The sequence below is a fragment of the Sminthopsis crassicaudata genome, chromosome 4, assembly GCF_048593235.1.
Source record: "Sminthopsis crassicaudata isolate SCR6 chromosome 4, ASM4859323v1, whole genome shotgun sequence".
NCBI lineage: Eukaryota > Metazoa > Chordata > Mammalia > Dasyuromorphia > Dasyuridae > Sminthopsis > Sminthopsis crassicaudata.
In genome coordinates this window covers 57,723,373-57,735,572 of record NC_133620.1, presented here as the reverse complement: position 1 = coordinate 57,735,572, position 12,200 = coordinate 57,723,373, and the positions used below count along the sequence as shown (strand labels likewise).

Genomic DNA, 12,200 nt, shown 5'->3' with positions numbered 1-12,200 from the left:
GTTTATACCTGTTCAGAGAGGGTAAAGCAGAATCAAAAGCCACCAAAATAGAAAAAAATCTGAGTACCACTCCCAAACCTCTGACTCACCTCATCTTTTAAGTATCATAACTTGACAGTTAATCTGAAGTGTTAGTTAAACCTGCTATTCTGAAATCACACTTTTCAAAGTAATTTCTATTTTAAAATGAATCATCTTTGATGTTTTTGTCATCACATTTAACAACAGACCACCTAACCTGGTTAGCAGAAAAGAAAATACAAGACAGTGAAATTAAGTTGTTCATTTAAAAGAAAGGCATTAAAGCCTTCACATGGTTCATTGGTGAGTGCAGATCACCCTCTGCCCTTTATTTTGGCAAATGCTGCCTTCACACTGAGTTGCTATTTGAAATTCCTCAATAACTAATTCATTAATCAGTTCTGTTCATAAAATGCTTCCTATTAAAAGTGATTTTCAATCAGTGGGTTCCCAGGAAGACTGTTTAAGTCAGCCAGGTCACTCCTACAATGGTCCAAACAAGCATAAGCTATTCTGGGCAAATTTTTCAATCAGGATGAGAGGGAAGTTGAGTGGTACTCTGGATAAAGGTTTTACAAATCTACTAAATTTATCTAAGGCACCCAGATTAATGTGGCCACTGTTATCAGCTTTGATCAGGATTTTCACTCTGAACCAGACTGAGAGAGTATATGCCCTCAGGTATTTGTTAAGGGAGGCTAGAGGAAGGAAGATTGTTATGAAATTCTTCACCAGAGGAGATTGCATCCACCAGCTCCCACTATTGCCCATTTATGACCACCTAACATGAGGCAGAATGGCTAATTTCAATAGATGTTAGCCCTGGAATTGGAATCATGATTCAAAATCATCCCTAATTCAAATCCAGACTCTGACAATGTTACTGATTTTGTGACTTTGGGGCATTCACTTTACTATTTGAAGCATCTGTGAATTGGGACTAGGGAGATTAGATTAGCTGATCTTTAAGGACCTTTCCAGGTCTAAATTTATGATCCAGTTTGAAAAGGATGAGGTTATAGTAGATAATCTTCAAAGGTTCTTCCAATCTTAAATCTATGATTACATGATCTTAATATCTCATGCAACTAAAATAACAAGATTAAGGAGTGGGAAGCTTCCATGTTTTATGTCTGGGAGGATCTATTTTTTCTCCTGGCAACAGGTTGTCCACTAAAAACAACCACTGACATAATTATTTGCCTAAATAGTCTTTAAAGACTTTTTAATGAGGAGATAATTTGCTTCTACATTTCAATCATCTTATTTCCATCCATTTCCATCATTTCAATCTCACATGAACAATCTGAGCTTGTGTTATCCAATAAGAGGTTTGGCTACAATTGAAAGTGGCAGAATGAGAAAGGTGGTAGGTTGTTTATTCAGTTTTCTCCCCCAGAGTCATTTCTGTACAAGATCTCAGACGGATAGTGCAATGATTGACGTGCCACCGCTGTGGGAATTTCAAAGTGGGGGCAAACAGGAAACAGACAACAGCTAGACTGGTTACAGTTATGCCAATGAAAAGAAAAGACGCCCAGAAAGATCACAGAATTCTTAAGTAGTTAGGACTGTCATAAAATCACATTTAAAAAGCTCAAATTTAGGGGAGAAATGTTCCCTACCAGATTGTAATCTCTATAAGGACAAGGATCATGATTTACTCATTCTCCTTCCTTCTCACAGAACTTAATAAAGTGCATTGCACAAAGTAGTGCCAAGAAATATTTGTTGAGTTGAATTTTAACATAAGTAGGCTAGATTTTTCAAGGGTTTCTTTGTAAGCAAATTACTTGGAACTCAGAATAGATTTCTCCATAACAAGAGTGTTGCAAATGTTGGTTAGTAAATTGGATCTGAGGTGATTATTTAATAGAAATGTAATTGAAATATGATCCCCGTGCCACGAAAAACAGTGAGCTATTATGTTGCAAATAGATGATATTCAGTTATGATATAGGTTAGCCTGGGAACTTAACCAGTTTATAACGTTGCTTTTCTGTGAAGAAAAAAAACAAAACAAAACACCATCCTGTGGTATAGGAAGTAAGGAAATTATGGAAGTTATTCTAGAATCTGTTTTTCTCCTCTTCCTTTTGCAGAAAGTTAGGAGGAAAAGGAGTTTGAATCAGAGAAAAGGATGTTGTAGAACAGAGAAAGTGGCTAAAAGGTTTGAGGAAATCTGGGAGGAAAAGTGAAAAACTGAAGGGAGGGAGATACAAGAATGGAAATTATAGTTTGATTGAAACTCTTCAAAGCTCCACTTAGCACCCTTAACTAGGGTGAAACCCTTGGGATCTAGCCTGGGACTATTTTCTTTTCTCTACCTCTCTTAATGCACAGGATGGAGCATAATAATGTCAGTAATATTTCCCTTTTTGATCCCCAGTCCATTATGAGAACATAGTCAGGTACCAGAAGTATGTCTTTCTTCTTACCCTTTGTTTAGCTGCCTTCCTTTTGCATAATAAGAGGGGGATATCATGGATTGAAGAACACTTTTCATTCACTTGTATCACAAGGTTTGACTGAGCATACTCATAAATCAGAACTTCTCATACTTTCTATCATCAGTCAGTAAGTGCCAGAGAAGGAAATTGAGGCAGAAGGGCTTTAGGGACAAATTTTTTTGGCTGATTAGTAACAGAACTAAAATAAAAACTCATATCCCCATCCAGATGTAGTCTGAATCCACCACTGGCATTCATTCAAACTAATGCAATGTTGTGAACCAATGCACAGGTTGAGAATAGTGCTTGAAACTAAACACATACCCACTCAGTTCCCTTTTCTCTAAAAATAAGCTCTCTTTATAGGGCTGAGCTTTTATTGACATACAGGTGTAGCTTTCTCTCTCTTTTTTTCATTTGAAAGAAAAGTACATGAAAACAAGCAACATAAAATTTGTAATGAATGAATATAAAAACAATTGTTCAATGCTTGTTAAGTATAAAGCAGCACAAATACAAACTTGAGGAGCTCACATTCTATTAGAGGAGATAGCATGCATCAGAGGCCAGCTGTAAATCAGACACAGTATAGCAGAAGAACATGTTATACACTTTTGTTAATGCTTTTTTCCAGTGATAAAATCACAAGGTTTGATCTTTGTCTGTCACTTAGGGTTTTGAGGGCAGAAACCTTTGTTTTTGTCTATTTATCCTTAATAGCCAACAGTAGTTAGATTAGTTACAGTTATGGCAATGAAGAGAAGTTCAGAGAGATTATGGAGTTCATAGGTACATTGGGCTACCATAAAACAGTAGACAGAATTAGGTTGTACTATAGTGAATAGAGTGCTGGGCTTGAAGAACGGAAGACATTTTCCTAAGTGAAAATCTGGCCTCAGACTTAGTAGCTCCATGACCTTGGCAATTCATTCACTTTATTTTCCTCAATCCCTCATTTGTAAAATGAACTGGAGAAGGAAATGGCAATCCATTCCAATAACTTTGCCAAGAAAACCCCAAATGGGGACACAAAGAATTGGACATGACTGAACTGACTGAAAAACAACAAAAACAAAATAGTAGTTGCTTAATAGATGCTTTTTGAATGAGTGTATTATTTGCATTTGAGCCACATTATCAACAAAATGCATATTGGAAGAATTTTTTTCCAAGAGCTTTTGCTCTAGTTTTCCCAAAAGTAGTTCTTTTTTTAAACTTGTTTTAAAAAGATTTTTAGAAATGCCATGTGTTCTTGTTTTCTTTTATTCTGGTTATGCATGTACATTATTTTTTTAAATGCACATTTTTTATGAAATATGTTGGGAAGGAAAATCAGAACAAAAAACTATGAGAGGGAAAAAAAACAAAAAAAGGGAAAAAATGAACATAGCATGTGTTGATTTACACTCAGTCTCTGTAGTTCTCTTTTTGGATGCAGATGGTGTTTTCTACCCAAAGTTTGTTGGGATTGCCTTGGATCACTGAATTGCTGAGAAGAACCAAGTCTTTCATAGTTGATCTTGACCAATCTTGCTGTTACTGTATACAATGTATTCCTGGTTCTGCTTATTTCATGTAGCAGCAGCTCATTAAATCTTTCCAGGCCTTTCTAAAATCAGCTTTTTCATAATCTCTTAGAGAACAATAATATTCCATTACTTTCACATACCACAATGTATTCAGCCATTCCCCAATTAATGGGAACTCATTTTCCAATTCTTTGCTACCACAAAAGAAGCTGCTACATTTTTGCACATGGGGGTCTATTTTCCTCCTTCATGATTTCCTTGGGATATAGATCCAGTAGTAGCACTGCTGGATCAAAGGGTATGCACAGTTTTATAGGCCTTTGGACATAGTAGAATTAGAATTCTTAAGCTAAGTTTCATGGATCCCTAATGGGTCTGTGGATAGATATCAGGGGATTCATTGGCCTACATAGGAAAAAACAAATCTTTATTCAATATAGTTTTTCTTTTGTAATCCTCTTGATTTTTTATGCATTTAAAAGCATGATTCTGAGAAAGGTACATAATTTTTGCCAGACTGCCAAAGGTTTCCATGATACTAACAAAATTTAAAAAGCTCTGTCCTAGAGCAAGAGTTAGTTCCAAAAGATGAGAATTTCTCTCATCTAAATTCTCTCATTTTATATATGAGGAATCTAACATTTAGACAGATTAAGCGAGAAGATAATGTGTTCAAACAAGGTTATTCAGGAGCAGGGAGCAAAGTCAGAACTCTAACTCCAAACCCAGGGGTCTTGCATTATGTAACAACTTCTAGAAGGGCTCAAACATTTTTATTCTGAGTCATACCCATAAGTCCCATTCATCCTAGTATTCCCAGTCACTCTGAATATTTAGAACTTAGTCCTTCAATGAGTCCCAAGTTTTCATTTTACAGATGAGTTCTAGAGTGATTGGGTGATGGTTCAATTGCCAATGGCCTCAACCCAAGTCTTCTGACTGCAAACGTTCCCTGTCACTCATCATTATCTGTAGTCAAATTCTTACAATGGTACCAATGATTAGATCTCATTTGTTAGGTCTCTTAGAATTAATATCTCTACTCAGTGAGCTTCAAAATGAAAATATTACAGGTACTGTTTATATAGTAGAAACTTAGTAAAGGTTAAATTGAGTTGGATTTTTAAAAATGGTTGGAGATGGAAAGGGAAAGCTCTCCTTAATAAAAAGTATGATGCAACTTAGTATAATTTTCTGATCTATTTTATTAATGACATTTGTTTCTTTATTCTCCCATTAACAGGCAAGAAGTCCACCAAAAGGTAAGTCTCTTTCTTCAAGGAATATTCTCTATTGATTGGTCCTTGCCATCTCTGATTGGTCCTTGCTTTGCTAAGGATGTTTTCTTAACTATAGCTGAGCTGATCATTCGTGCTTATCACAAAAGGTACAGTTTTCTGGCCCAATTGAAGGTAGCAGGTGGAATTGACAAGCATATCATTGGTGTCTATGGAACATACATCATATATATTTATGGACCAAGATACAATAAACAAAATCTCTAAAACTCATCTGTTTACAGCAAGGATATAATTGTATGATGTATCCTGTTTAAATCTGGAGACCTTTTCTAGACTGTCCAAGATTTCCCTTGGAAGAAGACAGTTCTAGGGAGTTATTTTTGCCCGCCTTAAAGAAAGATGAATGCCCAAATTTAGGATCCATGTAAATATTAACTTTAATTTAACATTCAAAATTCATTCACAAGAAGGATTGCTAAATTGCCTTTCTTTAGGTTTCAGGGTAGTGGATAAAATCTTTTGTTTTTTTTGAGATTTTTAGGAAGAAACATATTAGGCAAAAAGAATTGTTGAGATGAGAATTCAGAAGCATCCTAACTGGTCACATAAAGAGATCTCTGGGAAATCTAGGACTGAGGCTAGACCACAAAAGGGCAAGTTTTGTCTCAATGGGTTTAGTAAATACAGCTTGTTTGTGTGGATGGTTTCTCTCCCCTCCCCCTTTCCCCACCTTATTTCCCTCCCACCATCTTTGTGGGTCATGTGGGAATGGCAGGGTTTGAAATTGATAACATCTACAGATTTGTTTCCTGGCCACACCCAATGCCTGGTATCAGGGGGCAAACTGCCACCTGCAAAAACCCCAGTTACTGAAATTGCTTCTAAATGAAAACAATTCAATTAATTAAGATTTTTCATTTCCCTTGAAGAAAAAATGGGCATGCAGTCAGGAAATGAAAATGTATCACTATTCAAACAAAATAAAAATGTGATAGAATTGTAAAATCCAGAAAGCAAACTAATCTTGACACTATGATTCTGGGGTTACCATAGTAAAGTTATGGCAGGTAGCACGGTTGGTATTAGAACCTTGATCTTGAAATCAGGAAGAACCAAGTTTAAATCCTACCTCTAGCACTAATGTCAACTGTAGGATTTCAATCTATCAACCAAAAGTACTTATTTATTAAGGCCCTACTATCTGCCAGGAACTCTGCTTAGAATACAAAATGGAGGTACAAAAAGAGGCAAAAATAGTTCCTGCCCCCAATTTCTCTAAGCTTCCCCCAATTCCCTAATAGTTGATTGAGGTTTTGATGGAGTTGTCTGTGGGAGCTAGACTTCACACTTAGGAAATTGTGGACTCCTAAAAAATTATTTTGTATTAGATTCTGTGCATTTTGTAACTACTAATTTGAATTAATGTTGTGCCCTCATCCCCTAGAAAAAGGTCAACTTTTAAAATTTGCCAATGGAAAACCAATTAGTAACTCTTCGAGGAGTGAAGAAAAAAATTTTTTTTCAGCTTGGAATGGATAAAAGCCGGGATAGCTGATTAAGGGAGAGAACTAGAAACCACACCAAAATTGCACAGACTCCAAGTAGGCTTGATGACCTACCTACAGGGACTTCTTGGGCTCTTCTTAGAGGAAGAGGGAAAATCAAGAGGAAGAAGAAATCAGTGAGAGTCAAAACCAACAGTGGCGGTTTTGGTCTCAAAAAGCTACTTTGACTTGGATTTGTAGTGGAATTGATTTGAGATGGTGATAGATTTAGTTTCATAAAATAGATAACAGGTTTTTTTTGAAGTAAAATTGTACTACATTCCTGGAAAGGTCAAAGGGAAACCAATGTAGCAAGTCTTGAGACCACAGTCAAACCAGGACCCAGGTTCCCAGACCCTGCATTCATTATGAACTTGAGCTGTTCAAGGGCAGCTGCAAACATGCTTGCCAGCTAAAGATCAAAGCTCTCAGGGAAGAAAAAAAACATAAAACCCCAAGTTTCAGCAACACCCTCATCTGATGTTGGGCATTGTGTCTTCCTGTGTATCTTGTCTTTCGGGTTATCATTTGCCTGGGTAGTATAGAGAAACCCAACTGGAAACCCAGCAAGGTGGTAAATAGAACTTGTTCACATACGAGTCAAAATAGACCAAGGGTAAAACCACAAATGCCCAGGAAGTCAAAGAGTTTGAATAGACATCATCCAGCCAATAGAGGTGAAAGGAAGCTTGGTGACATTCACCTCACAACCCTTGATATTATCAGAAATTAATTAAGTTCATGTGGAACTAGGAGTGAAGTTTTTTGAATATGGCTGAGTAGCATTATTTTAGCATTTGCTTCTTCTCTTATTTCCTCCACCCAACCTTTTTTCTGGAGCATTGAACAATCATTTCATTTTTGGGGGGGGAAAATAAAGTTTTTGAGTTCAGAGGTCACAATAAAGTTCAGCAGTCATGTAAGAGAAATTATAGAAAGAACACAGAACTGGTAATCTTGAGGACCTCAGTTTGAGTCTTAGCTCTACTTCTCAGTAACAGTGTGACCTTATAAAATACAATGAACCTTTTAAGCCTCGCTTGCTTTGCCTAAGACTTCCCCACTCAGCTTATGCCTTCCTGCCTGGAATGGCCTCCCACTGCTTCTCCATCTATTAAAAAACCTACCCAGTTTATATCCCTCCACCCTTTTTATGAACTCTTCCTTCAACATTTCTGCCCAAAGTTCTTTTAATTTCCATGATACTTTGTATTTGTCCTACTCATTTGTCACTTTTGCATTTCTTTAGCATTATTATTATTTTTCTTGCATAGACATTTAGTTCCCCAACCTGATGGATGGTAAGCTCTTTGAAGAGAGGGACAAGTCTTATACTTCTTTATATTTTCCACCACACCTATCACAATGCCTTGCATTGTCAGTACTCGAGATAATAACTAATGGACTGGAAAGCTAATCAGCAAGCATTGATTAAAGAACACTGACTACATAGCTTAAACATATCTATTTCAGTTCACTTCAATAAACACATATTATAAATTTGTTCTATTCCAGATGCTAGAGATATAAAAACCAAAATAGTCCCATAAAATTTTTATATATCCTGTATCTATGAAATTACAAGTTCCTTCCTCTTATCCCTAGCTCAGTCCTTATTCTTATCCTTAATATTTCCCTTTCAGGGTTGTTGTGAATCTCAAAAGAGAAAATGTGTGTAAAGAAAGGAATCTGCAAACTTTAAAACATTTATATTCAACACAAATGTCAACATAAATGAAGTAGCTTGCTCTAGGACATAGAAAGATTTGAGAGCCAGAAAGAGCTGAGCAGTAGTTCTTTCACTGACATATATTGGCTAAGAGACAAGAGCAAGCTGTTCAATGACTTCCCTTGACTCTACAAGAGTATAAGTTGCAGAGAACTTGCTGATCTGCTTTGGCAGAGGGAGTTTCCACACTGGGAATTCCATATCCCAACCCAAACACAGATCCAGTCCAAAATAGAAAGTCTCTCTAGTATTTTCTATAGGATTTGTATGAAAGATCCTAGGGATGTTTAATCTCATATTTAATTCACAATCTCCTTTTTCTTTGGCAGGCCTGATGTATACTAAATTGTTACTTACTAGAGAAAAAATTGAACTATCAGACCCTTTAACCAACTTTGTGAAAAAGGACTAGAAGTTTTGGTTTGAATCGTCTGCACTGCAAGATGATATTGGTGGTGTTTTTCTCCATATCAATGAATCATCTCCATTGTGTTTCGATTTGGTTTATTATTATTATTTTTTTTTGGTTACTATGTTCAGCCAAGACTCAAAGGTTTGTTACCTTGTATGTTTTTACGTCTATGCATTTATCAAAAAATCATTTTGGATTTCAAGAAGAAGAGATTATTTTGGAAAATAAAGGCATGCAACTATGGTCCAATGTCAATTTTGTTTTGCAAATTTAATAAAATTCTGTTCTAATAGCAGGTCTCATTTGATCATAGATTTGATACATGATAGTGGAGAGACCACTGGGTAAAGATTCCAAAGAGTTCTGGTTCCATTTCAGAAACTTGCTTTAAGCAAGTCACCTAGTATTGTTTAATCTCAATTTACTCATCTCTGAAACTGATATGATTACATTTATAATGAGAGGCAAAATCATGTGATGGTTAGGAGGCAAGCTTTGGAATAAAAAAGACCCGATTCTGCCATATTCAGGCTGTGTGACAATGGATAAACCATTTATCTCTTCAGTATCCAGGGCTTCTTCCTAAGAGGATAGTTTGCAGAAGAGTTGGAGGGAATTCCCACATTAGGAGTTTCCCATGTTGATAACTAAACCTAAATATATTGAGTGTCGAGTTCTTCCAGTGGAAAAATTTCCTCAAGAAAGGACATTAGTAACTCTTTTGCTTTTTAAAGTCTTACAAAGTTGCTCAAGACACTGAAGTGACTTGTAAATCACAAAGGGTAATGTAAGAAAAATGCCTATAGTTCTCAAAAGTATTATAAATGAGTTATAATTATTTGGTCTTATCTACAAGTCATGTTCTTCATACACACCATGTTTTATGATTTCTTTCTCACAAACTGGTATGTATATATTAGCTTTATCCTATAATACTAATGATGTAGTGGATTTTAACTGAAATTCATAAACACCCTTGGTCGTAGAAATGTGACTTAACATAAAATTTACATTGTTTTCTGCCTCCCCATTTACTAATGCTACTTGCTCCCATTTCTTTGTAATTCCCTTTATGAATAAACTAACCACAGCAAAATGATGCCCACTAAAATCAATATAACAAGAAGAGTTTTTTCTCTTGGAGCTTCTGTTATTCTATAAGATCTGGTTTGATTTAAATCCTTGGGCATGTGGACCAGTGTTGAATTTCATGACTAGATTATCTTATTAATTAAAAAAACAATTTATCACCAATAAGTCTTTAGAATAGGAGGGTGATAGATATATTGGGAAAGGAAGGTAACATTTTTAACAATGCACAATAACAATTTAAATGGAAAAACAATAAAAATTTAAAGTAAAAAATTACTAGAAGTTTTAGGGGGAACTAAGCCCCTTTTGATTATCATTAGAAATACTTAAAGTAATGTAAAGAAATAATTTGGGGTATGTTATTTTCTCTATTTGGAAAGTCCTCCCTATTTTTTTTCCGGTTCATGGTCCATCTCAAGACCCCCATCTCATCTAAATAAATTTCCCTGGCTATTTTTAAGCTCTTTCTGACCTCTAACAGCAATACAGTCTCTGACACACAAATTGTGCTGTTAAAATTGTTATAGTTGTTTCACATATGGAAGTCTTGTCTCCCTAAATAGCTTGTTGAGGATAGGGACCATTTCTTATCCTCTCTTCCCACCCCCCAGCTCTAGTGATTAGGCATTAAGTAAAAACTTGTTCAATTGGAGAATAGAGAGGAGCATGGAGACATATAATTTACATTATATGTAAATATACAGGAGACATATAATTTACACTAATTTTTTTAAATTACAGAACAAAATTAACACAATTAGAATGAGAGGAAATAGTTTCATGGGAGTAAATCTTGGTAGCAATTTATCTGATATTCAAGACATAGGGGAATTGAAAAATTTACATACACCTATATTATAAATTTCTAATATATCTTGAATATCAGAGAATATATGTATAAATTATATACATATGTGTGTTTGTGTGTCTATATAGCACTTATTCCTCAAAAGATCAAAGAACAAAGAAGACAGTTCTCAAAATAAGGAAAATATACTATTAATAACAACATGGAAAATGTTCTGAATTACTACTAATAAAAATAAATGCAAATTAAAGCAACTCTAAGGTCCTGTCTCACATCTATCAAATTAATAAAGATAAAAAAAAAGAAAATTACAATTGTTGAGAGTGTTGGGAGGAAGACACTTTATTGAATTGTGAGTGAAAAAGTGAAGTAGTTTAACCAATCTGGAAAGTAGTTGAATTTCACCACAAAAGTTATTAAATTGTACATCGGCAATACTATCACCATTAGGCTTACATCCTAAAGAGATCAGCGATAGAGGGAAAGATATCATATGTACAAAAATATAACAGCCTTCTCTGTTGTGTCAAAGACCTGCAAATAAAACAGGTGCCCATCAATTGGTGAATGGCTAAACAAATTATGGTATAGACAGGTGACAGCCAGATGGTGCAGTAGATAAAATGCTGTACTTACAGGCTAGGAGACCTGAGTTCAAATTTTATATCATTCATTAGCTGGGTAATCTTGACACTTTACTTCTCTCAACCTCGGTAGACCTCTTTCTAAAATGGAGGTTTTCCTAACAACTACTTTAAAGATTTGTTGTGAGGATCAAATACAATAATGTATTTAAAGAACTTTGAAGTCCTGAAAGCATTTATGCATACATATATATGAATACATAAATATATAAATATATATGTATATAGATAATTTTTATTATTAATAGAATGGAATGGAATATCATTGCTCTGTAAGAAATGACCGTTTTAGAGAAACCTGGGAAGATTTGTTTGAGTTTATGCAGAAAAGAAATGAGCAGTATTAGGAGAACAATTTCTGTAATTATTACATTATAAAGGAAAAGACCTACTAAAGACTTGACTCTGATCAAAACAATGATGAATAATTCCCATCTCTTGCAGAGAGATGATGAATGAGACATTTTCTCTCTTTGTAAATACAAAGACTATTCTCATTTGTTATAAGGGAAAACTTATATTATTTATTTTGGTGGGAGAGACAATTGGGAGGAAAAAGAAAGTATTTATAGTGGTACTAAAAAAGGAAGAAAAAATTTAAAAAGAGTCAATGAATCATTAAAAAAAAACCCAAAAGAACAGAAGGAAATTTATATAAGTTGCCATGTTGAGTTTAAAATATTCAAAAATAAAATTATACCCAGAGTAGGGATTCATGGTTTCCTCTTTT

General features: G+C 35.0%; 1 protein-coding gene across 4 annotated transcripts in view; it reads left to right on the top strand.

The window, feature by feature from the left end:
* SELL (selectin L) overlaps positions 1-9,181 on the top strand; it is a 34,673-nt gene extending 25,492 nt beyond the window's left edge. For 2 of the 4 annotated variants that reach the window (XM_074308308.1, XM_074308310.1), the window contains 2 exons: positions 5,244-5,262; positions 8,844-9,181. In XM_074308308.1, coding sequence (XP_074164409.1) covers positions 5,244-5,262; positions 8,844-8,859 — 35 coding nt within the window. In that variant the 3' untranslated portion in view covers positions 8,860-9,181. The remainder of the gene's footprint in view (positions 1-5,243; positions 5,263-8,843) is intronic. The other 2 variants (XM_074308307.1, XM_074308309.1) reach the window with 1 other exon arrangement.
* Positions 9,182-12,200: the final 3,019 nt, after the last annotated feature.